This window comes from Phaethon aethereus, assembly GCF_964289735.1.
Source record: "Phaethon aethereus genome assembly, chromosome: 3".
NCBI lineage: Eukaryota > Metazoa > Chordata > Aves > Phaethontiformes > Phaethontidae > Phaethon > Phaethon aethereus.
Genome location: NC_138576.1, coordinates 66,391,615 through 66,418,389, shown reverse-complemented (window position 1 = coordinate 66,418,389; position 26,775 = coordinate 66,391,615). Strand labels below are relative to the sequence as shown.

Genomic DNA, 26,775 nt, shown 5'->3' with positions numbered 1-26,775 from the left:
GGTTCACTCTGAATGTCCTGACTCAATGGGAGGTTCTTCCTCACTTTCTTTCCCTAATCCACATGTAACACACAACAACCTGATTAGATTCCCCTGACTCTGTGAAAATCATTCCTCTCAATCCATGTGTAAATCATCCTAACCCAATTTGAATTTGATTTCTCTTTTTATGCTTTTTCCATGTTGAATAAGTAATGGAGTGGACCTTGCCATCGTATTCTGTTAAGTCATGTCTTTTACAAATTTATATTAAAATCATTTGCTTTCTAATATCTTCAGTAGTGATTCTTTAAGTGGCTTAAACCACTCATTTGAAACACTGGCAGAATAAATATTTACAGCACAGTACTGATGAGTATGCCAAGGACGTTGCAAACACTAAAGGCATAAAACTGTACATTATCAGAACAAAAGCATTCTCATCTAAGCCTAAATCAATTGGTTAAACCAAAAAACCTAGTCACAAGGGTAAGGTGGCTGTCGTTCAGGATATACAAGGCGCACAGGTCTGTTCCTATAGCAAGCGCAAACCACAAACAATGTCTTTTTCAGTTCTACATCTGGATTTCAAAACGTAAGTCTGATAGCATCTTTTAATATTTTCAACCACTTTTTCTTTTAAGTTCTGCTGAAGAATACTAAGCTGCAACTGTTCTATTGAATTAATGGAAAGGCAAAAATTTCCTGAAATGTTTCCTGAGTAACAGTGTAAGTTTGTCTTTTCCATGTGTAATTTAAAAATTGGCCAGGGCAGCCTCCCTGCATGTTTAATTACAACCATTTAAATATTTCCATAGAAAGGTCAGTTTTGCAAGGCTGGAGTGGATCGTGGCCACATCTCTGAACTTTCCAGTTCCTTCCTAATGCTTATGTTGTACTTTATTAATACAGTCGGCAATGACTGATGCTATCTTAATTGAAACGACTCTTTTATTTACACTCCTGAGTTAAGCTATTCACAGAGCAAAGCGTGGGCTCTCATTTTCTGAGGCAATCTCTCTATTTGCTGGTGGGAGGAAAAGCCACAGAAAAGTTTTTTTCTTCACTGTTCAGCAGGCACACAGATTCATGGGGGATCAGCAGCCTGATGTTCTAGATTAAATAAAATTCTATTTTGTCCGAGCAAGTCTTTTTTATTGCTTGAGGACAATAAACATGACCTGTAGTAATAACTATGCAGTCCACCTACCTCACTTTTTGTCCGTTAACACACCCAATAATAGTCACCACCCAAGTGCAGTCAATGTATCACCATCATCTGGCAGAACCACAACGCCAGACACTGCATGCCTCGCTCAGGCTATCTTCTAATGGAAGCCAACAGCAGCCAGCGGAGAAAGGAGTGTAGGATTACAGATAGCGTTGAAGCCAAAAGCTGTGTCTATTCACGTGCACATACTCACACGTGCACTCTTCTGTAAAATAAACATATTTCTTAGAAACATGAGCAGTACTCAGAATGAGAGGGAGATTGCCGAAAAACACAGCTATGACTTGATTTCAGTTGCATCTCTCATGATCAGGGAAAGGGGGGGGGAGGAGCCTTGCAGTCCCAAACTGATGCATTTGAACTGGTCATCATCCTCAACCCTCTCAAGCACAGCATCTCCTCCCTCCTGCTGGGCTTCTTGGGGCTAAGAAGGTGAGGTGAAGAAGCAAAGAAACACCCCAAGCCTGCCAGCAAGTTCCCTGAAGAAGCAAGTTGCTCCTTCCCACCTGCCACACAGCATTTTCTCCCCAAAGATTATCATCTCTTTCTCATGCTTGTTTGACAAAGGCAAGAGCTAATCCCGACTCCATCTCATAGCCCCAACAGCTAAAAAGGAGTATAAATCAACATCTCTAGGATTGGAGGGTTTTGCAAGATTAACGGGTACATAATCCTAAATGGACTTCTGACTTTTTCCATTGTATAAATGACTTCAATTTTTGAGCTATTATAATAAAGAAAAAATGATTCAACCAACTCAGTCTTTTAGCCACTTTGGATAGAAGTTAAATTCTGCTCTTAACCACTCTCTTCTACAGTCGATCTGGAGTAGATCTACAGAAGTAAAGGGCTAATCCAAATTTGCTGCGATGTGAATGACAGAGAGTCTGTCCCACTAAAATTAGTTAGATTCTTCTATCACTAATTTGTTACATATATACTTTATTTTAGAAAAAAAAATTCCGGTTAGAAAAAGCAGTGTCATCTTTCATCAAAGTACCTTTCCGGTACCCATGCTGGCCATCACCTCAAAGTAGATTGATACGCAGCAGTCGGGTGTCAGCTCTTGCTTGCAGAAAAGCCTGAGAGAAATGGCAGGGAGGAAAGGACTGAGAACCTGAAAACTGGCAAATGGGTGCCAGGACGGGGTAAAATGGAAGGGAGCAAAACAACAGGGAGGACAGCGACTGGGTTGGTTGGCAGGGGAGGGGCTGACTGAGGGTCCGTCTGAGGGAAGGAGAGGGTCCGTGTCACGGCACGTTCAGCTGCTAGAGCCTCCCCACGTACGCAGGCCATAGCACCCCACGAGCACCAGTTACTTGAGAGAAGAGACCGTTCAGGCTCCCTCACCTCCTTCTGCTCTCAGACTCGGCGAGAGCTCTGTTCTCAACAAAAGCAGGTTATTTCTCACCATTCCAGAGTCGCTGAGGTGGGAACGCACCTCCGCAGACCCTCTAGACCAACCATGGTCAGGTGTAGCAGGGTGCTCAGCTCCGTGACCAGCTGGATTTCGAGTATCTCCGAGGATGGAGACTCGATAGCCTCTCCCCACGTGCAAACACGCTATTTAGTGGGACGTCAGGGGAGAAATCAGACATCGGAACACGCAGAGATGCAGCACGTTGCCCTGCAGCGCGAAAGAAGGGGGTAGAACACGACCCCACCCAGGTGTCACGGCGGCGTGGCGGGCAGACCCCGCCGCGGGGGCAGCCCCGAGGCTGCAGCAGCAGGCCTGCCCGGCTTGGAGGCGGCGCCACGGCGGGAAGGCGGGTCCGGCGGCAGCGCCAGCCGCCCGCGCCGGGACCCGCCGCCGCCGCCGCGCAGCCCCCTCGGGCTCCCGTGGGAGCCCCTCCGCGCCGGCGCCGCCCGCCTCCCCCTCCCCTTCCCTGCGCGCCCCGCCCGCCGGCTCCTTCCACCGGGGGCGGTGGCCCCGGGCCGGGAGATGTGAACCTCATGGGCGCCGGCCGGCCGCGGCGGGGGCCGGCCTGGCTGCTGGTGCTGCCGCTGCTCCTGCCGCCGCCCTCCGCGGCGCAGACAGGTAGGTGCGGCCCCGCGGGGGATGCGCATCCCTCCGCGGGCCGGGGTGCCGTGGGGTGCCGTGCCCCGCCGTGGGGTGCCGCGCCCCCTCTGCCTGCGGCCGGCCCGAGCCCGCGCCGGCAGCCCGGGAGGCGGCTCCTGCTGCCGCCGCCGGTCGCGCCGGGGCCGGGGCTGGGGCTGGGGCGCTGCGTGCCCCCCGTGTTAGGCAGCAGCGCCTTCATGTACCGCCCGTGTTTCTGGCCCCCGGTACCCAACTGGAAGAAGAGGACTGGGTATTTCTGCAGAGTTGCTTCACCTTTTTCTTTTCGCCGTCGTTACGCTGGAATTAGGTTTTACGAGCCGTGTGTTAATGTACTTTCAACTGTGAGTTGGTAGCGTGCTCTTGTTACATGCGCCGGGGTAATTCCCCACATGCCGTCGGCGTTTGTATCTTCCTTGGGGCTTGACAGTCGCCCAGCTCCGGGGGCCCCCCCACCGCGAGCCGTCGAGGGACAGATTACAAGCAAAGGCAGGGCGGGTTTTGGCAGTTCAGCTCGTGTGCCCAGCGTCCCGCGTGGCTCCCATCCCCTTCTCCCACCCGCCCACCCCACCGCGCACGGGGAGGCGGCAGCCGGAGCGGGCTGCGGGAGCAGCTCCGACCGCACCAGCCCAGGGCGCAAGTGATGGTGCTGCCGAGGGGGAAGAGCTTGTAAGACCGTAGCTGATGGATGTGCGTGTGTGGTGGGTGCCCTGCTGCTGCCGAAAGCATCACACGCGGTTTCTTTTTTTTATGCCCCTCGACTATAAAACGGGGCCAGGCATTGCAGAGATTTGTAGGTCTTCTGAGAAACCTACTCTGTCTTCATGCCATGTAGCCTCCAAAGCTAACTACGTAAGGACAGAGTCTGCTCCCGCTGAAATCCACAGCGAAACTTACAGGTCCTGTGAGAGCTGGATGGAGGACGGACTGTTCTTCATATCCCGAATGCTCCTCTGTAGCACTAAGTAGTGCTGTGTCTCAGTTAACTCTTTTGACAAAGTACTCTGTTATGCATCAGTGATTTTGAGTAGCTTTCAGAGGTACCAATGCCAGCTTCTTTTTAGGTAACTGACGATATCATTTTCATTTTAAGTACACTGATCATCACTGCAAGTGTTTTGGAAAATCTGTATAACTGGTGTTCAGTTGCCCTTTAAAAAAAAAAAAATTTAAACTTGATTAATACTGGTTTTGCTTCCAAAGAAGGTTTAGAAAAATACCAAGGGAGTTTTATGTTGGTTTTGTCTAATGGTTGTTCAAGGGAGAAAGGAATCTGTTTCCACATTCCTGAGGTTTTAGCTGGACGTAATTTCAGGTTTTTGTTCACAGCAGTGTCAGCGCAGAAGGGAGAACTATGCCTTTCACTAAAGGCTTAGAGCTTCCATTTTCACCTCTTCAGCATGAGACAGTAAAAATTGCTTTAATTCAGGCTATCAGTATTTTTCCAATAATGGAAAAAATATATGAGGTGCAGAACTGCCATAGCAGTGCTCATGCTCTTTCTCCAAAGTGAAGTAACAGGTAGAGCAGTCTCTTTTGGGTACTTTCTTCCCACAGAAGCAGCCTGGGTTGCCAGTCGCAAGCAGATGCAGTCCTGAAGATACTGCAGTTGTCCTGAGGACTTGATCTGGTGCCAGAATAGGAACAGACTGTACAGGAGCCCAGGTGCCCTGGAAAGCAGTTTCACAGCAGGACTTCACAGAGTCGAGCTCTTGCATCTTACGGGATCTGTGCTGTGCCCGTCCCCTTGTGTTCTCTTGCTGAGTTCCTTTCTGAACTCCCTGGCAGCAGCATTTAAATACTGACTTACATTTGGACCTTTGCAAAACACCTTTCGTTTGACTGTGGTGTGTTAGTGGGTACAACCTTATTCTTACCACCTCTCTGAGCGTTACCTGGTTTTGCACAGGACAAAAATTTTACTTGCCACTGCACTCCAGTGGGATTTTTGTAAATGGGTGTTTCACTCGCTGTTTAAAAATCTACTCTAGAGCAAAGGAAAAAGCATGGAAAAAGAAAAATGGAAAAGCAAGTGGGAAAAAATGCAAAGTTCGGTGTTTAATCAACAGGATCAAGAAATGTAGTATGTTCTTCTTTACTGCGTGAGAGAGTTTAGCAATGTTTGCATGTAACTCATAAGGATAGGAAGGGACATCCTGAATTTTGGTCATAGTAGAATCTTAATCTATTAATTTACTGAGCTCCATCTGAAATCCTTCCTCATACTCCTAGTGGAGACTTCCCTAACCTCATTATTCTGAAATTAGAGAAACCTGTACATTTCTAGCCCATAGAGTCCAGTGTCTGTCTTATAGATCTGTACAGAAAAAAAGAATGCAACAGATACTACAGTATATACCTATTCTGAGGAAAGGGAAATCACCCTGAATGCTGTACTGCAAAAACGGAAGCTTTCTGATATAGTTAAGGTGTGCTTACTATTTTTGTTCAGGTAAGGCATGTGATTTTGAAGTAAATCTCTCGATCGTTTCAGTTACTGTGCTTCTGTCTGTATTGTGATGCAGTCTTGGAACTGGATTTCTTCTGGATGAAGCTGCCCTGGAAGATGTGATCCATCAGCATATCGAATGCAAGTGGAGCTAGTCCAATGTTAAAAAGAAAAAACCTGAAATGTGTATAGTGTAGACAAGATTTTCTCAATACCAACATTTTCATCTAAGAGACCTGCTCATATCAGGTTGGATTATTCGCTAACGTAGATGTAGCCTTAGATTCCACTGGAGCTGGTACGTGGCTATACCAGCTACGTTTCTTGTGACGGGACCTTGAAAGCTTCCCCCTTTTAATGTCTTCTAACAGTTGCATAAGTTGCTTGGTCTGCGTTGACACACCTGACAATTTACTTGTCTTTCATCTTCTACTTTATCTTATTTTTACTAATAAATAGATCTACATTTTGAGAAGCAGCTTCAGACCTCCCTTTAATCAAATTTCAGTATGTTTTCTTTCACAGTTACTACAGCGCTGAAATGTACAAAACATCCCTTTTGATCAAGACAATGTGCTGGGAAATGGAGAGTGAAAGGATAAAAGGGGTCATCATATGGGCTTTGCAGTTTAGCCATTGAGCTGGAGTTCAAGGACCACATTGATGCCCAGACATATTTTATCATGTTAAAACCATCCAGAAGGCAGTCAACATTCTGGTGCTAATAATCCACATCCTTTCCTTCTCACATACCCACCGTGAATACTCGAGAAAGCTTCCTGATGTCAGCATACACACTTTAAAAACTTTTAAGTCTCTCCGTGGATGCTGCTCCTGGATTTGAGAGGAGGGGAGAGACTGCTGTTTGCAATTCACAGCCCCCCCGCCTGCCCCCCCCCCCCCCCCAAACAACCCTGCGACAGCAGAAGCAACTTTCTCAGCTTATTTTGATAGAAACAAAGCCTAAACAACCACTTTTGTTTCTGCATGAATTTACGGTCTTTGAGCACCGGTCATAATTTGCGAAGGACAGAAGTGAAATGCTTGTCTCCAAGTTGAACGGTGCTGAGATGTTTAGGTATTGACAGAAGGTGATTTAAGGTACATTTTGGCTCTTGAGAAGAGGCTGATTTGTTGCATTGACACAGCCAGGAAGTATTAGCTAAAGGATTAAATAGCGTACTGAAACATCAGATTATTTCATATATAAGGCATGCAGTATGCACCTAATAAATAGGCTAATAGCCCTGTGGATATACTCTGTGATGTCTATGTCCTAGGAAGTTTATAGGTTGCACTTGAAGTGATGGCTGTATGTTACCCAAACGCAGTAAGAATTCACAGAAGATTGTTGTCTTTGATTAGCTAAATGATTCAAAGAAGCAAAAAATAGATTCATGCAACAGTAGAGATGAGAAAAGCAGTGGGGGAAAAATATTGTAAAATATAATGCGTTTTGAACCCTCAGAAAACTTGACAATTTTGTGCGCCTAGGGTTTTGTATTACCTGGCATATGCCTATAGACTCCGCAGGGTTGCACTGCATCTGTGGTGGCGATAACCTGTGTGTTTACTGGAGGGGGCATTAAGCTTCAGTAATAAGAGTGGAAGTATATGGGAGGGCTGAGCTTGTGTTTTTGTGTGGTATTTCCTGGCTCTCTGCCAGCCTGAAGGAGAGAAGAATAAATGTAACACCGTAATAAATAAAAAGGGATATTGGCATAAGGAGAACTACAGTACATGAAGGAGGAGTGTCATGTTCATACAGTCAAAAGGCTCCTCCTTATCTTCTCAGCTCCAACTTCCAGCCTCATGGCAGGCTGTTTCAGGCAATGCTGCGACCTGTGCCCTGGTGCTTGGCTTTGCTTATGATTTCCACAGCTTGAAACAGCAATTCTTATTGCCTGTAAATTAGGGATGGAAATGGTTAAAGGAGGTTTCCCTGGGCAAAAATTCAGGTTCACCACTCTAGCTGATAACCTTAGCCTTCCATGACTGTTGTTCTCTAGTGGCCTTTATGGCCTTAATTTCAAGAGAAGCAACTGGTTAGGACGACTCAAGTCATTTGTGCATGTGTGGTTCCCATTTATGTTTATTTTTATAGTTGTGGCTTGTACAGATTGATTTCTGCTGATTGACTTCTCTCCAAGAAGTGGTGTTGATCATCTACAACTGCAGGATTAATAGCTAAGAGAGAGAAAAATCACCCTTTATGAGCTAAACAAGAGCTCCCATATTTTAAGAAGCTCAGCTTTGTAAGAGCCTGAATTCTGGAAGCCACCCCATTTCTAGGCAAAAATGAGGTTTTATTAGACAGCTGTCTTTAAAAGATGTACAGATCTGTTTGTGCTTTATACTTGGTATACCAGTAACCTGCAGGTTTTTATCCACTGCTCATCCCATCTTGAAAAAAATACAGTAAAACTAGATAAATCGGAAAGAAATGGAAACAAGTTGTTGGACTGGAGGTATGAGATAGTTTACATATGAAGAGATTAAATAAGCTGTATCCCTTTCTCATGGAAAATAAGTGACTTTTCCTGTCAGCTTGGCTACTGGAAGAGTGTTTTAAGGTCAATAAAGGAGGAGGAAGGAGGAAGAATGTAGTTCTTTCTTCCCTTCTTTATACTCCAGCACCTTGAGTTAAATAGCACCTGGTAGCTTAGCTGTTTTTCAGCCTTCCATTTTCCACTCCCATTTCTGTGATGGGAACAGGAAAGTGTCCAAAGAGGAGTAAGAGAAGAAGAATGTTGCATCAGGAAGTGCAATGATCTTACAGGCCGGTACCAAGATTTATGTGTTTGAGCCTGATCACGCTCTGTGCATAAAAACACAGACGAGTGGGTATTACAGCTCTTAGATGAAAGGGGTGGATTTATTTCCTACTGGTTTCTTAAAGGCTGGAGAGAGCAGTTGAGCTAGTATTATTGCATCTGCTTTGCACAAGACTTCGCTTCTCTTGGCTTTCCTTGTCTTTTCCCAAAAATACATCAATATCCTGCTCTTAGTGGTACTGTAGTCAGAACAGTGAAGTACAGGATGCGGCTCAGAAGCGCTGAAGACTGACTGGGGCACGTGTAATTGCTGACAGCGCTTTTTCCCACTGTAAGAAGGTAGCAGGCAGACGGAGAAGTAGACCTGATTTAGACACAGAGAGCTGAACAACTTGCAGTAGCTCAACCATGACCGAGAGCTGGCTTCTCCATCCGCCCAGGCGATGGTCAGGCTCCTCCTGAGCTCGCCAGAGCGCGTTGGCCGTTCCCTTGAACGTCTGCGGCACCGCGCTGTCCCTTGGATCCAGCTGTGCACGTCACCACCCCTAACGCCGGTGCTGAGGCAGTCTTTCCTAACTTAGGCGTAAAGGACGAAGACGACTCTGCTGAACAACTTCCTCCGAACAGCAGGATCACTTTAAATCTACAGGCGGGTAAATGAGTCTTAAAATCGTGACTGGTGGTTTTAACAAAAAATGCTTGTTGAGTACAGGAAAGATAGTAAAAATAGTATCATACGTATAATTAGATACTGACTTGTTCACGTCTGAAATTACTGTGGGACGCTCTGAACAGTCATACGGTGCCTCAGAACCCACCAGCCCACACCTGACAGGAGACCGACAGAAATGGATGGGTACCCCAGGAAACCTTCGTTTCTTGCGAGTTCTCTCCAAGCAGTTGCTTCTCAAAGGCACTTACATCCTTGATCATCTGTGGGGAGAAGCATAAATGTGGGGCACAAGAGGGAAGAATAACTCCGTGAGTGAGTGCTTCGAGCCGCAGAGATGCTCAGCAGGCTGCCTCACGCAGCAGATGTCCAGCACCGGGCAAGAGATCAAACCTAGAGCCGTGCTGGCTCTTCCACGGGGTGAGCCTGAAATTGCCTCTCGCCATTTGCAAGCACTGGCTGGGGACTGGAAATGGGCCATTCACGGTCGTTCGGACAGGGGTGGCTGTGTGACCCCATCGGCCCGATGGCCTGCGAGAGATGAGGCACGGCGGGCTTGCTGGGGCGTTGGTCTTTGAGATTTGGGATGGAGAAGGTGATGTGTTTGACTTGCATCTTTTGAGGATTGCCTTCCCCTCCGAAGTGAAGGCAAGTGCTCATCCTCCGTTGACATCACACTCAATCTCCTGCCCAAGGGAACGGGTGGTTGCAGAAGAGGGGATTTCACTAATTAATTTGGACTCCCAAGAAAAGCAAAAACCCTTCTCTAGACAAGGCATCAGTAGGTCAGAGAGCAGGGAGCAACACCTTTTAGGCAATAAATGTAATGCTGTCTGTTCTAATGGGTCTGTTGTTGCCTAATAGATATTAGCCAGCACTAAATGGTTAAAAACCAAAACTAATTTTTGCTCAATGTATGTGTAAAAAATAGATATTTTATGCAAGGATGGATTAGCAGTGTTCCAAAATGTGGTGTATTGGGATTTGGCTGGTAACTGTCACACAGCATAATTTTTTCAAGCAGAAAGCTTACTTAATTCTTGACTATTTTGAAAAACAAATGTGAGATGTTAGAGGCATTCTAATTAAGCTTTCATTTTCTTGGCTGTTGTGTTGTGATTGATCTAAGTAGTAATAAATTGGTAGTGCTAAACATGTTCTAGGGAGAAAAGAAAATCCTCAAAATTAAATGCTGGACAGTTGGGCTATTTTTAACATTTTATGTAACTTCAAAACATCTGCTTTAGAAAGCAGCTATTGTGTCATGAATTTCCATCAACAGTGGGCTTTTAAAATTAATTTAGTTCTTGTTGACAAAAAATGTTTTTGCGTTCCAAACTTAGCAAAAACTCATTTAATTTTATAATTAAAAAAACTCCAAAACCAAACACAAAACACTTCTGGATGGATTATGACTCTGAAAGCCTTGAAGGGGTTGTAAGCAATTTTAGACAAATGCACCTTGAATTTCACTGGCTTTGTTTCAGGACAGTATTGGTCACTCAGAATTAATAGAAAACATACCTACAATAACTTTCTCCTGTTGGAGTGCATGGAGGAAAGGTTTTCGCAGCAGGGCATGGTTAGGTATGACGAGCTCTACTCTTGCACTTGCAAACCTTCAACACAGTGGGAAGAAAATTCAGTTTATTCCATTTCTGTCAGATAAATGAGCAAAAAGGAATGGATGTCAGCTGCTGTGGCCCTCCCCAGCTGTCTCCTAGCAAGCCTTCAATGGACTGGGAAGACTTTCTCTTCCTTTTTCAAGTTGGGTCTTTCTAGACTGAGGAAATGTCCTTTGACCAATATTCTCTGTAGAGGTGTTTTTAGCAGTTAGGACATGGTTTGGAAAAATAAACACAAGGCTTCACACGGAGGAGGCGAGCATGTCAGGGCAAGCCGCAGCTTTGGTCCCCCGGCTGCATCTCTCCCATTCTTCGGGCTGTATTTCCACTCGTGCTCTTTCCCCAAACGACCTTTGGGGCTTCACCAGCTTCCAGTGGCAGCCTGCCTGTTTCTGCAACAACAAACCCCGCGTGCCCGGGTCTCGTCCGTCTCTCGCGTTTCCCCTCCTCTTCTCTCACGCTTTTCCATCTGCCCCACCGCCCAGTTTACATTTAGCCTCGGGGCTGACTCCGTTTCTCTCCCCTGACGGACAGGGAGTGACGGGCGCCGGTTCTGGGAGGGCGAGGGCATGCGTTGTGGTTAGCTCGCGAGCCCTGTTATGACTCGAACAGGAAATCACCTCCGTGCTCCTCCCCGCATTCCCACCGTCACTGCTCAAGTCAAAGGGTTTCGACAGCCCGGCGGCGTACCCAGCGGTCCCCGAGCTCCGGGAGAAAGGCAGCTAAGCTGTAATGACTCCTCCTCGTTATCCAGCCTGTTTGGGTCGAAAAGAATCAGCACAGAGAAGAACCTTCAAGCCGGCTTAATTTAAACAAAAGTTAACTCATTTGTTTAAATTGTTGCTAAGATGACTAATAGCAGGTAATGACATTTGCTAGTGTGTATTCCTGGCTTTGCTTTGCTGTGTTTCCCTTCCTCTCTGTAACTTCTGATCTCCACTTTTGGCTCAGTTTCCCTGTTTACCACTTGGTGTACTCCCGCGCATTCCTGCACGGCCAGTGCCAGCTTGCTCGAGGCTGCAGATGTGCCAGAAAAGACAGTCCCAACCCACTGCAAGCGAGAGCCACCGAACACGATGCTACATGGACATTTGATCTGAGTGTGACCATTTTTATGTTATGCTTAAGCATGCGTTTGAGGGAAAATTCTTCACTGAGAACAACATAACCATTGAAACAGATAAACACAAGGAAGAAAAGAGAGCAAAAATTCCGTAAAAAACGAAGAGCAGCAGCATAGCAGGAGCAAGCAAGATTTCACAGGAATTTGGTGGAAGTCACCCAAAGCTGAACAGAAGGACTAAAGAAAGGGCGGTGGCTTCCAGCATCACCAGAAGCCAATGTTTGGTGTCCTACATTGCTCCTAAACTGCTTGATGCTTCACTGGTGGGTCTAAGCTCCCAGTGGGAAAAGGTGAATTGGGGATTCAGCCTGTTTGAGAGCCTGCCCTCTCACTGAGGTGGGTGAGCGTGGATTAGATCCGTGGCCTTGAAGTGGCACCTGCAAATGGTGGGGCGCAGGGAGTGCCTGCAGCGTTGCCCGTAAATTCGGTGCCCAGCACAAAGGAGCCACTTCCATCAGAGGTACTCTCAAGGGCCACGTTCATATAAGAAAATACAGCAGTAATTGAAGCCAAAGTCTATGTCATTGTCAGAAAAGGAGTTCCTGATTTAAATTCCGAGATGATTGTAGGGGAGTCGCCCCTGGGTTTTATTGCTGTGGCGACGGGGAGAAGCTGAGTTGCAGTAAGGCTCACCTTTCTGTCTTAGAGCTTTCCACATCACTTGCTGTCTTAAATTATATCTTACGGGTATCTAGAGAAGCCCTGTGACCTTCTTTGTTGTTTTATTTTATTGGATAATTTAGTGTTTGCACCCCTGTAGCCATGCCAGAGCAAAATACAGCAGGTGATCGCTCTGCTTGAGAGCGGTGCAGTCAACGACAGTACTTGCTCAGGAGGCAGCTCAGTGCCAACAGGTCAGCTCTCAGTAGGTCCTCTGCCTTCTCTCCACCTCAGAACTATAGCCATTGTACAGAAAAAAAAAAAAAAATCTACATTTTTATATAATTGTGTATTTTTATGCTTTGCAGCTGCTAGGTTGCCTAACTCAAGTGAAAAGTTGACAAATCCGCTCGTAGCGAGAGGGCAGAGGTAGTTGCAGCTGTGTTTGTTCTGTTGAGATTAAGCACAGCTGATCGTCACCGAGGTAGGCAGTGGTGCCTCCCAGCAGATAAAAAGCCATCACACTGAGCGGATAATAGCTGTAACACAGAAATTGTGTGTGTTTATGTTTGTAGTTGTATATATGTCTGTGTAGGCATGTGTGGGTAGATACATAGATACAGAACAGTAGGTTTTGAACAGTACCGACTCGAGCAAGGCGCATACCTGGCAGGGAGCTCTGCACAATTAAAACTGACCACGTTTTTAAACCCAGCAGGCACTTTCATGAAGAGAAGATGAGGCACTTGCTGCCGTGCAGCCTTTTCCTCATGTGAATAATCTCGCTGACGTCAGTGGGTTTTTTCGCTCACACGTGAAGGTGTTTTCAGGCTAAGTCACGTCTACTTTGGAGAGTCTCGCAATAGCTTATTCTAAGATCAAGACTTGGTTCTTTGTTGTGGCGGTGAAGGTTGCAAGCCTATATTACTACTTTCTTTCCAGTCCAGGTTTGCAGAGTCATGAAGGTGTAAAGAATGATATTACTCAAGGTTTGATTTACAGCGTTTCCAAAGACAGTAATAAGGGTTCCAGGTTTTTCCATGCAAGAAATAAAGTGACTTGATTGTGCTGGGAAGTGATGACAGCCATTGCAGACTATCGGTGAGACAGACTAAACCTAGCAAAGCAACGGGTGTGACTGATTTCTGCTCTCACGTAGGCCAGTACGAACTGAAAATGCTCCATGTGACACCCGTGCCGTTAATCCCTTAATGGAAATAAAATCAGGATATTACTGGATATATTGTGTTTAAAGACAAGATACTGAAATAAGCAGCTGATGCGCATACTTGAGTCCTTTCCTGACTAATAACCATGGAACATACAGGCTGTATGATCTATTTTATACTCATGCATCCCAATCCTACTGAAAGTCGAATAGACATCAGGGGGTTCATTCTTAACTCTTCCTGGAGAAATAGAGGAGTATGATAGTTTTATTCTCGTTTTACAGATGCAGAATTGAGGAGTAAAAAACTTGCATGATTTGTTGTAAGGGCAAACAGAAGCCTTTACTAAAGGGGCAAGACCAGAAATAGAAGCCAAATCTCTGCTTTTGCAGCGAACGGAAAGTTAACGGTCTCGGTCCCTCTGCCTTCCAAATGGCACTGAGCTGGGGGCAGGTGGGAGCATGCCGGCAGTGTTGTAATGCTTCAGATCTTGTAAAGATACAGGCTGTGGGTTCTGCGTGCTCAGATTGGCTCATCTGCTACAGTCAGTGTTTCTGTTTTGAAACTTCATTTACCACAGCAGAAACCACACTGGGAGGAGGGAGATTTAAAAAAAAAAAAAAAAAAAAAAAAATCGACCAAAAGCCAACTTTTCATGTTACTAGCTTAAAAATATTTTAATGTACCAGACAAATGCATGACTCTTGCTACTTTAAAAAAGTGTTCCTTTTTATGCAAGGATGGACAAATGTCAAAAGGTACAGGCAAACAAAAACTATTCAGAAAACCAATGGAAGTAATTTCCCTTGTCTGTGATGAGCTGGCTGCCTCCAGCCAGTTCAGTTCGGTGACTATGGATTAGCCTGATAAGCAGTACAGATTTTAAAAACTTCTAAAGAAAAACGGTGTGAACAGTGAGCTGTTAGGGACATTTTTTGCTGTCTTGTACCTGATTCAGCAGTACCCCTGCCATATTTATTACTACGCAGTGTGAAGCTAGATTTATCAGATAGTATAAGAAGACCTATTGAAATGGGGCTGGCAGTGACCTTAAGAGATCACCCAGTCACTACCCTTTGGCAGAATCAGATAAATTAGTGTCATTTCTGGCAGATGTTTCTCTAGTCTGCCCTTTGCAACATCTCGCAGCCCTCCCAGGTGACCCATCGTCACGTGCTGCTCCTCTTCCCACAAGGGCTTGGTTACTCTTAGTGCCTCCTTTCTTGTTGAAACTGAACTCCGTTCCTTTTCCTTCTTGTTTGTGGTGGACACGGAGGATAGATTATCGTTTCATGTAAAGACTTCCAGCGTTCCCCAGACAAGGTGCATCTCTGATAAGTTTAACTGCCAAGGAGGCAAGAGATCAAGGCTGATGGGCTTGACCACCATCTCCACCGGAGGGAGAGAGTTGCACCCAGTCTGGTCCATCCTACCTAGAGAGATGAACCACCCCATGGAGGACTTTATCCTCCTCTGCTCTTTAGGACCACTGCAAAGTAGATGTCTCACTCGGAGCCCAAGTTAGCAGAGACAAATCTCCTCATCATCTGCTGCTGTTTAAGGGCTAGAATTTTTTTTAATCTTTCTTCTGGAGGGTTTTGGGCTGTGCAGCATATACTGTATTCTCCTACAGAATGTTTTATTATTAAATCTCTCCTTGTTGGACTTTTTTGTTTTTCCTCATTGTTTTTTAATGAGAAGCCTTTTATGGCTTTGATTCCCAGCAATCTAAGAAAATACCTATGTTTATATTTCCTCCTACTTGGGAATTGCAGCAGAAAGTTTCTTTGTGCCTCAGTCCCACCCTCCCTTTCTACATGGATTGCCTGGTTGCCTTTCTCAGGGCTTGGGCAGGATTCTGTGACTTCTGAATTTTTTTTTAATTTTTTTTTAATCTCTTATTCACAGTTGTTGATTATGCAGTTGATGGGTTTCCTGAAGTTTCATACACTTTAGTGCTGGGATGTGGTACAAAGAATGAAACTTGGTGCATGGATGATTTCTCATAGTCCATGTAGTGCTGGCTTTGGTTTGTTCTTCTTAGTAGCATGCACATTATTGGTTTAGAACTTTGCTATTTTACTGAACAGATGTTGCAAAATTTTAGTCTGTTTTCTTTGCTCTCTTGGGCAGCTCCATCTTTACATTTGGCTTAGTTTCACCTAAAGCAGTTGTAGGGGATGCTTATTTGGGGGAAAACGAAACCTTTTATTTTCTGGGTTCTGTATCTCCCACTTTGAAGCAAATGTTAGAGTAAGGCAGATTCCTGGAGGTCTCTTTCTGCTGCTTTCACATCCCCTGGCATCCTGAAACTTTCTTATTTCATTATAACTGAGTCTATAGTTTGAGCTCATGCAAGATGACTGTCACTGAGCATTTCTGTGTCCAAGTGTTCAAGGAAATGGGACTTTCTACGTACTTTTCGTAAATAAGCTTGCCCTAAGGACTATATGTGAGGAAAGTTGTTCTCTGACTAGAAAAAATTGGAAAGCCACTGAACAGTAGCTAACGGCTAGAGATACGAGAGCAACATTAGAAATACCCTCCATAAACAGCTTTATGATCTGAAGATAGAGGCATAACCGGAGTTTGTTTTGAACATTAACGTACAGCTAGAGGCTTGGAAAACCCAGAGTTTCCACTGAGACAGTTTAAAAGAGTTGGTCTCTACAGAATTACAAGCAGATTGTTTTAATAAATGTGTTGAAGAGAAGCTTTTTGGCTCGAAGACAGCTGGAAGTCAGCAAGTTAATCAGGAAAATGGTGGTGACTTTGACTTACAAAAGCAACTATATGTTACATATACAGGAGGATGAACACTATTACTCTAGTAATAATGAAATATACTACAAAAAACCCTTAAGGTCTGATTAAGAAAGTAACAAAGGTCAAGGACTATTAATTCAGACAGGTTCACACTGTTTGTGTTAGTATGCTTTATTTTCCCCTTTCTTTGTCTCTTTTTCTTAAGAACTAGAATTGCATCCCTGGAGGGAGAGCTTAGAGGGTTTTGAAAAGTCCTGAAGCACTACAGATTCACTTTTTTTTTTCTTCCCCATTATGCTCTTGTGGCCACTCACAACAAGAATCTCCTTCCCAGGAGCTGCAGCTTCAGCTCCAGGGCTGGTGTCAGGGTTGCTCCCATGGGCACAGCTCTCATGGCAGGAGGTGCTGGGGATTCAGTCACAGCTTGGAGCTTGGGATTCTGCCCTTGGGCCCATGGGCCTCCGTTTTGCAAGCAATTTAGCAATGTGAGCATCCCCATTAAATTTATTATATTGGGAGTGTGTATTAGGAAGATGTGAAACCGGGTTCTTAAGAGCCCCAGACTTGCTTGTTTATTCATTTCAAAAGCTGGTGCAATGAACAGCAGTTTAGATGGGTGACCTAACAGTGGGTGTTCACTTCTGACTTTCTGGAGAATCAACATGGATGATCAAATGACGCCGGGGCTATTGTGGTCATCCAGTCTGATTCTGCAGTGTGAAATCATACTTCTGTTCGTAAAGCAGTGTTTGCAGTAGACTCCACGTGTCTTTTTAAAAATACCTGGTTTGATTTTTAAAAGTCCACTCAGCTACACCAAGAATTCTACTGAAGCATCAAAAATATTTTTACAATTTCCAGCGTTTAATTGTTCTGATATTCAAATACCTTTACAATTTTAAAAAAGTCTCTTCTAGGCCGAACTTTGCTATCTTTACCTTCCAGTCCCTGGATATTTCCATGCCAATGTCTGTCGTAAATGGCAAAGACATATTTGCCAGAGAAAAAACAGATTCATACAGATGGAATTTGGGACTGCACTAGCTAGGGATGCCTTTGAAAAGCCAACAACCTTGTGCTTTTAATGATAAGAAAGGCAGCATGTAGATTTTATGGCTTACTTGAAAATAAGTATCTTTTTTGGTCAACTTGGAATCATGTGCATTTGCAGATTCTTAGTTTGTATTGTTCCTTTCTGATTTTCTTTCTCAGGAGCATTGTATTGTTCTTTGCCCAAGCCTAGGAATGTCCATTTTCAATCTATAAACATGAAGAATGTCCTTCACTGGTCAGCACCAGAAGGCACAGGAGATGGAGTACTCTACAAGGTGAAGTATTCAGTGTAAGTTGGCTTGTTTATTTTATCCCCCACTGACTTTTATTTTAGCATTTTAAATAATTTTTTAAAAGTTTATGTAAGATGGGGCTGCTAAAAAGTAAAGAAAGGAGAACTAAAATGTGGGTTAGACTTAAGCAATACGGTTTTTAACTTTTAGTTCTGGTACTGCTTACTTCAGATCCAGTTAAAAAAAAATTCTAAGGAGACTTTCTTCCTATTAGAGAAGTGTAGGATGCAATGTGGAAGCTTTCAAGGGCATTCCTGAGAAATGAGACAGAAGGATGAAGAAGGACTGTGCATTGGCATCTGTACACATTAGCCTTCTGTACACACTTAAAGGGATCTGGAGATGTAGTATTTAGTAGAATATTAACAGCACTCGGTGTTCCGTTGGTCTTTTCTAACAGACCCAACTCCCACAGATTTCGTCTGATCCCACAAGCCTCCCTAGTCTAGAAGAAAATTCACTGAAGTTATCAAGTGTTGTAGAAAGCCAAGTAATGTGATTTGAATCAGGCCCTTCTATTTTCAAAGTCTGCACCTTTGTCAGGTGGTGCAAAATCCATCAAAATGAAGGGATTTGAGTGAGGACCGCACTCCATTTCCTTTATTCCCACCAAGAGAGCACTGGGTCATTCTCTGGGACAGTGCTGGAAGTTTAGCTTGTGAAGGCATAGTGCTGTGGTCATGGATGATGTAATTCTCCCAATCCTTAACCTCTAGTATGAACACTTCCCTCGGTCTAGTAATTTTTTCATGACACTAAAACAATTTTAGATCTCCATAGTTTCCTGTAACTTGTACTGTCTACTAAAAAAAGCAAGGAGTTGCTTCTACAGTCAGAAACTGCAATCTTTTTTGTCCAGACCTTGCTCGCTGTGCTAACAGAGGAGCAACAATAGCCCACCTCCGAGAAGAGGAGAGGGTGCTCAGTAATTAGGGAATGAACGGTAATTGTGAAGAAGGTAGAACACTGAGAAAGCACTAGCTACACTGACTCTGCAGTCATAGGTACGGCCATCTCTCACACTGAAGACAAAAATCTTCATATGTGCTTCTACCTGCCTAGGAGAGCAAGGCCTTGAGCTAGGTGGGAAATGCTGGTGAGTGGTACTGTCCTGCAGTCGTGTAGAAGCTGCCACACGCCCTTACTAATTAGAAGCCAAAGGGGAATTCTTTTCAGCAAAAAGTGAATTTGAAGAGCAGGAGCTTCTGAGCAAATCCAGGTAGGAATTTTCCAAGGAAACCCTGATTTCTTCTACTAGTGTATAAGAGTTGGTCAGTACTGAGGCATTGTTTGTGGCATGAATATGCCCCTTTTGCAACTATAAGGGTTTTGAAATGCGTTGTATTCCAATGGAGTCTTTCTTTTAAGCAAGAACAAGTAGTAATGGTCGGCAATGAGCTCCTGTCCACTCATTTTGGAGACCCTGAGCATTATCTGTCTCCATACAGCAAGATGAGCCACTGACCATTCTGACAGAAATCTTTGTCTCTATATAAATAGTTATCCTGACTCTGTTACCCTGTGTTTAGTGTTTAAACTAAAGCTCTGGAGACTGAAGTTGAGAGATCTCTGGTCTGTGTAAGCAAAACTGGACTTGGATTGGTATCATAGTATCCCAGTTAGTTCCATGTAGCCTCTTCTGGATAGGGCCTGCTCTGATTTATTTTTCCTTAAAAACTTGTGGAAATCTTGTGTTTTATCTCAGCTGAAGTTGGGAGTTCCTTGAAATTGCAGATTTCCGCAAAATAAGCGAACTGTTTTATCAGCCGTAATAGCAGTTTCCGTGCTATATTATCAGGTGACTAATATTAGGGCAATAGCTTTTGTACAGCTCCTTTCTCTTTCAATATAGATACGGTGTTGGCAAATGGATTAGAAAGCCAGAATGCAGGAATATCAACAGAACGTGGTGTGACCTCTCCAGTGAGACTTCTGACTACGAAGAGCAATACTACGCGAGCGTTAAAGCGTTCCTAAATGGGATGTGCTCCGACTGGATGGAGACCACACGATTCAACCCTCTTACAGACAGTAAGGAAAGTTAATCACACAGGCAGATGTTCAATGGCTTTAATACCGTGTGCTCAGACTGCATGTGCCTTCATACTGTATGATATTTTAATTTTAGCATGCAGTTAGATTTCTTGGCAGTTGTTTCACGTTTATGCTTTTGGCAGAAGTAATTGAAATAATCGTATTAGAATGTGGATATATGCGTGTGTTATATATACGGTCTTATATATACTGAATACTCTTTTATGCTGTGGTAAAACTTTACTCAAGGCAAATAAAAGCTGTGGCACATGCACAGTATAAAGAACTCTGATTTTGAAAAGGCTCTATTAAACCAAACAGTATCATGCTCTAGAGCACAATATCTCTTATCTGTGCCAGATAATCTGAGAACATACTGGTAATTTAGCTTGTAGCAAATTGAGTTTCAAGGTTGTTTATCCTCGCCTAGGAATTCCTAGGCAAAATTTCAAGTCAGTGTTTACCTTCTCACTGTAAAGATCCTCTTAGTTACCTGATAAATTATTTTATACCAACATAAATGAATTGTTCAAAGTCCTACTTAGACTCCTCAAAACTTTACAAAAATGTAGTATCATCCACTTTAAGAAACTGCATGGCCAAATCAGTGTGCCTCTGCTGCATTTGACTGCTTGTACATGTTCTTTTTTCCAGCTAAAATTGATCCACCCATGGTAAGTGTATCTTCTACTGAGAAATCCATTTCAATCATTCTGACTGCTCCTGAGAAGTGGAAGAGAAGTCCCGAAGGAGAATCCGTATCTCTGCTTCAAGTGTATCCTGGCCTGCAATACAACGTGTCTGTCCTCAACAAAAAAACGAAGAAGCGGGTGAGCTTTGACAAGGCTGTAGAACTGCACCGGTTAAATCTGTGCTCTGCGCTTGCTGAAATGCACTTTGCCTGTAACAGCAAGGATTGAAATCGGATTCATAGCCTTGTAGGAATCGTGGGCTCATTCAGGTTGGAAGGGAGCTCAGGAGGTCTCTAGTCCAGAGTCCTGTTCAAAGCAGGATCAGCTGTGAGCTCAGACCAGGTCGCTCAGGGTTTGTCCAGCTGCACCCTGAAAATCTCCAAGGACGGAGACTGCACACTGCTTGACTTTCCTTGTAGGGAAATACGTTTCTTTATATCCAGTCTGAACCTCTCTTCTTGAACTTATGTCCGTTGTCTTTCATCCTTCCACCATTCAGCACTGTGAAGGGCCTGGCTCCGTCTTCCTGATGACCTCCCTGGGTCATCCTGGGGGCTGCTGTTAGGTGACCCTGGCGCCATCCCTTCTTCCCAAATGGAACAAACTCCAGTCCCTCAGCCTCCCCGCACAGGGCAAGTACTCCAGCCCCATCCATCTTGGTGATCCTCTACTAGACCCGCTCCAGTTTGTCAGTCTTTTCTGTATTGGGAGGAGCAAAACTGGTCACAGTATTCTAGACGTGGTCTGACGAGTGCAGAGTGGAGGGGGATAATCCCTCCCCTCCGTCTGCTCTCACTTTTTTGCTTTTGGGGCACGTTGCTGGCTCATGTTCAGCTTGCTGCCTGTCCCCAGTCCTCTTCGGCAGAGCTGCTCCCCAGCCAGTCTACTGGCAATACTCGCCAGTGCATCCTTTGTCACCACATCTCAACATCTTCATTGTCTGTCTCTGCAGATTTACGTTTCATTATCAAGTAGCAGTTCCTAGAATAAACACAGCGGATGAGGAAGAGTTCAGAAGAAAACATTAATTCTTCTGTTCCTGTCCTCCAGACACAATCCCTGGCAAACCTCTGAATTCCCTGAAAAGAGACAGAAACTTTACACCAGAAAGGTCACCTTTTGTCAAAGGGAATGTTAAAATGCCGAGATTAGCAAATAGTATAGAAATTTTTGTTCTGGTTTGGTTTTTTTAATAAAGATGCTTGACATAGAGCAATTACTTTACTTTGGATTGCAAGGTCTACATAATACCCATTATTCTAAAGCTCCTATGTTTACCAGAACATCCCATTTGAAAGATTTTGTGGAATGTGCCTTTTATTGTATATATAAGGTATGTATATATGTATATAAAGGCACCTTATGCCTTTTATTGGCCTAGGCATCAGGACAGGGCTGGAGCGATGCTTTAGCTCTATTGCAACATCAGCATGAAAATGTGGGCTAGTGGTAGTACATGGTCCTACTTCATATAAAATATGAAATTGTTCAGTAGTGGTAGAAGAAAATACTCAGAGAGGACGTGACCTAGTTGTATTTGGAAAAAAAGGATGCAGCTGGCAGTTCTTACATTATCATACTCTTTACAGAAAATCTGTGTGCTTGTGACACATTTTGTATACAAGATCTTTACCTTTCTGTAAGTGAGGAGTTAAAGGGAAAAAAAAATTTCCTTTTTTATGTCTTCCAGTGGTTCTTCTCCATCAGCAACAACACCTTGGTTGTGCCCTGGTTAGAACCTGGAACAGCTTATTGCGTCAGTGCACAGATATATGTCACCACACCACTGCTGCACAGTGGGTTCTCTAAAGAATATTGCATTGCTACTTTGAAAGGTATGTGTAAGCTGGCACATGACAAACAGAAGATGCAAGTTAGAAAAAAACATGGTGTTTGCGTTTGTGAGTTTTTTATGTATCCATTCTGAGAGTGAAAAGCTAGAATTGTTTCCCCCTTCTCTGTGAGTTTGTACTGATGAAAAAAATCTTTGCCTTTAATAAAACATAGCTGGGGTCTACAGACTGGAAGGTACAACAGTACCTCTGAAGAAAAGGATCTACATTCTTTGACTCTTAGTGAATGGAGAATATTTTTTCTCCTTGAATGAAGTCTGGGAGTGGCAAAGCTGGGTCATTCTCAGGGGGCAGAAGTTAGAAACAGGAGAACCCGAAGGAGGGATTGTTACTTCCTTTTAGAGTTTAATCTGTAATTTAGATAATAATAAATATTTGTCCTGTAGCTCAAATGTAATTTTTTTTAAATTTCCTGCAAATTCCTTGTTTATCTAAAACATTTGTATCCCATATCCACAAAGTAATGTGGTGAATGCACATTGCTATCTGAATACGTTAAAAAGTTTCTCAGTACAGTGAAAACTTTTGTTTTGTTAACAGATAAAACGGCAGATGAGACTATAACAATCGTATTTGGATATGTTCTGCCTATCATGCTTGCTGTCCTTTTTATTTCAATGACATGCTATTGTGTGCACAGGTATATTCACGTCAGCAAACAGGATCATCCAACAAACCTGGTAAGTGTTCTCTGGTGCAGGAGGTCACTGCTCGCCTCAGCACTCACAGGAGAGCTGTGCATTTTCCAGGGCTCCGAGCTGGCTGGGAGGAAACCATGGCTAGCTGCAGATACACACTCTAGTTGCCACTCAGATCAAGAAAAGAACATCGTATCTAGAGTTATTAAATGCAAGAAAAACAGAGTAATAACTCAAGTTAGCAACTATGGCTCAAAAGATGCCCAGATCTGAAAAGATGACCAGAGCCAATGAGGACCAGAACAGAGTTGTTGGTTTGGGAAGTCATTGCCGTAAGCAAGGTCTGGGGTGCACAGAGGCAAGTTCTGTTAGGAAATCAGCACTCCTTAAACTGATCTAGGAAAAAGCACAGTAGAGGTTCAGTGAACAAGAAGTTACTAATCAGTTGAAATTGGAAACAAGAAGAGAAGATAAGCAGTGCAAAAACCCCGTGATGATTTCTTGGACTATTACTGGCTATTACCACACTTTAACATTTAATTGTGATTGTGAGGGATTTAGCACATGTGCATCATACAGATAATTTAATCTGGATTTCAAGAATACTTTCAAATACTGCACTACTTTCTAACACCCAAAAATGTACCAACAAATACATCCTGTTATTTACACAATCCAAATACACTATGTACAAATGTTTGCAAGTTTCCTAGAGCTGCAAAGTTTGTTAATTTTTAGAAAGAACACATAGAGTCTAAGAAACAGTCTTGGTTACCAGCCCGGGAGCCCAGCAGAGCTTGCTCACAGTTATCTCTAAACAAGTTGCTCAAGCGTAAACGTGCAATTACAATAATGAATGAACACTTTGATGTTGATCCAATCTGCGTGACACCGTGGGATGGGAGGTATAAGGGAGTTGGTTTCAACATGCTGATCTTCCTGGAGAAATCTAGATCAGCACAGAGGCGATAGGAGAAATGTTCAGAGAGGGACTGTGGGTTCAGAAGGAGTGGAGCAGCTACTGCTGCAGTGTGTTCAGATGTGCATGGAGACACCTCCTGCACCTGGTGAGGCACCAGCTTTATCACAGAATCGTGGAATCACAGAGTGGTTTGGGATGGAAGGGACGTTCAAAGATCATCTAGTCCAATCCCCCTGCTGTGGGCAGGGTCATCTGTCACTGGCTCAGGTTGCTCAAAGCCCCCTCCGACCTGACTTTGAACACTTGCAATGATGGGGCATCCACAACTCTGGGCAACCTGTTCCAGAGCCTCACCACCTTCATAATAACGAGTTTCTTTTTCTATCCAATCTAAATCTAATGTCTTTCCATTCACAACCATTGCCTGTGGTGACAACAGGCCTTGGTAAAAAGTCTGTCTCTGTCTTTCTTATTCTTTATCCTGGGACGCAGGGCATGGTGGGGGGGACAGCTTGGAGAGCAGTCCAAAAACGTAAAGGGCTACTTAGTGAAAAATTCCCACTCAATAGCAGATTAAACTCCAGCTCCAGGAGTTTATTCTCTAATAAATACATTATTTGTATGCTGTTTTGTTTTTTTTTTTTTTAATGTCCATTGCACTTTTTAATAACCACCTTGAAGCTTCAATTTCATTTCTCAAACCTCTGGATTCAGTTGATGTTAAGGTAACAAATGAATATAGATGTGGTATTTTAATGATGCTCTCTGGCTTTCCCAACCTACAGGCTGTTCCCCATGGGCAACCCATATTTTCCTATTGCACCTTCCTTTAGTGACTGCTCATACAGTATTTACTCCTGTTAGAAATACTACTCATTTCAGAAAAATTTCCTGTTGTTTAACGAGATGATTTATCGCAGAGTCACAAAAGCAGCCTGTGACAGACTGCACAATGTGGCCTCCATACACCTCACTTCAACCTTCTGTATAGCTTCCTCTCTGAAAGGAAACCTGATATTACTTAATTCTCTGTAAGCTATACCTTAACATGGTACCTGACTGTGCTTGTGGGATGTGATTTTGACTGCACTTCCTCTTCACTGGCTAAAAAGAGTGGAATAGATTCTGTAATTTATGACTCAAGGACAACTTCAGTGGTTTCTCCAAAGTCACTTGAGTTTATGCTGGAGGAAACAAAACCAGAATTTGACGAAATTTTTTTAACCATTATTTTGACATAGGGAAGATGAGAAAATGGATATTAGAGCTGGTCATAATATAGCTTTACTTTGGATAGAATAAAAAAAGTGGAGCATATTAACGCTCCTGGAGGTTTATGTGATGAACTTTCTTCTTCCCTAAATTGAAATAACTGCCTAATAAGGTCTAGCCTAGCCTTATATTTTAAAAATATATGACAATAGTAAGAAGCAGCAATATGGTATTTTTATTATACGCCACTCAAATCAAAATATTTTTTGCTTTCCAGGTATGGCACTACACTGAGAAATGCAAGGAAAGGGTTTTCATACCTTGTGAAAAAATAGTGGTCAACCTTATCACTGTTAACGTGGATGAGTACAAGCCATCTCAGGAATCCAATCCTCTATCAGAAAGGAAAAGTCCCCATTATTACACTGTTTACAATGGCACCGAAGGGAAGGATTTGCCTTCAAAAGAAGTGCTGGAAACAAAACACTTGCTTGATATTTCACATGAAGAGATTTCGCACAAAGAGGATATTTTAGCGGAAGGGGACCAAACGGGGAACTGGCCATCTTATGGCCAGCCTGGAACAAATAATACTTTGAGACAGAAAAATGCAGGGACTGTGGAGTATGAACATGATGTAAGGGCTGAAGACTTCAGTCCTGGTCAGAAACTAGAAGACCTCAGTCTGAAAGAGAAGACCTCTGCCCCCAGGGAACTATTAGGTGAGCCACGGGACTGGATTAATATGAAAACAGGACAGCCGTATTGCCCCCAGCTGGAGGTGAGGGCACCAGACCCTTGTTTGGGACAGAAAATAGAGGAACTTAATTCAAAGATGGTTGATGGAGCAGATGAATTGCTGGGTGAGACCCATATCAACTTGGTGGACTTGGATACTGAAAAATCTGGGCAGATATCCTATCCTCAACTGGAAAAAATAGCACAGGGCCTCATGGAGAAAGAGGGTGGACAGACCATATTAGTAGATTGGGATCCTCACACTGGAAGACTGTATATTCCTACCTTGTCCGGTGTTGAAAATCAGGTGTGTGAAGGAGTATTTAAGTGTGATGATCCTGACAAAGAGGGAATTTTGTCCAGACTGTATGAGAAAGAGGTATCTGATGAATCATCAGAGGACCAAGAAATGTACCTCCTGCAATTCAAGGAACAATGGGGGCTGCACGTAGAAATGGAAGACTGAACAATAATTTTCTAAAATACTATAAAATGCCAATTTTGTTTTCTTTGCCAAAGAGAGCGATGGACTCGGTGGAGCAAACACATCTTAATGTATTGAAGTTTTTAGAACCATCACAGTTGAACAACTTATTCATGATATAATATTTATAACAGTTTCCAGACATGATATAAGTGATTTCAACTCCCATCATAAACCCTTCAGGTAAAATATGATGGTTATGAGATTATCTACTTTTAAAATATATATATATTTACAGAAGATGCTGTTAGGATTTTCACATTGTAATGTCTACCAAAGCAAATGATCGGCATTTGAAAGCAGTAATTTTTAGCAAATAAAAAGCAACAATATGACATTTTGGTGGGCTGTTTCATGTGTCTTGACACAATGCAGTCTTTTCTAGGTCTCTCCTGCTGCATGTAATGATTTGAG

At 43.6% G+C, this 26,775-nt stretch overlaps 1 protein-coding gene across 1 annotated transcript; it reads left to right on the top strand.

Moving 5' to 3' along the window:
- Nucleotides 1-2,438: 2,438 nt before the first annotated feature.
- Nucleotides 2,439-26,343, top strand: IL20RA (interleukin 20 receptor subunit alpha; the record flags this gene model as incomplete). The annotated part of the gene is made up of 7 exons (XM_081998344.1): nucleotides 2,439-3,248; nucleotides 17,655-17,784; nucleotides 19,641-19,819; nucleotides 20,477-20,652; nucleotides 22,205-22,349; nucleotides 22,908-23,047; nucleotides 25,417-26,343. The coding sequence occupies exons 1-7, from the start codon at nucleotides 3,164-3,166 to the stop codon at nucleotides 26,341-26,343; spliced, it is 1,782 nt and encodes a 593-aa protein (XP_081854470.1). The 5' UTR covers nucleotides 2,439-3,163.
- Between the last annotated feature and the right edge of the window lie 432 nt (nucleotides 26,344-26,775).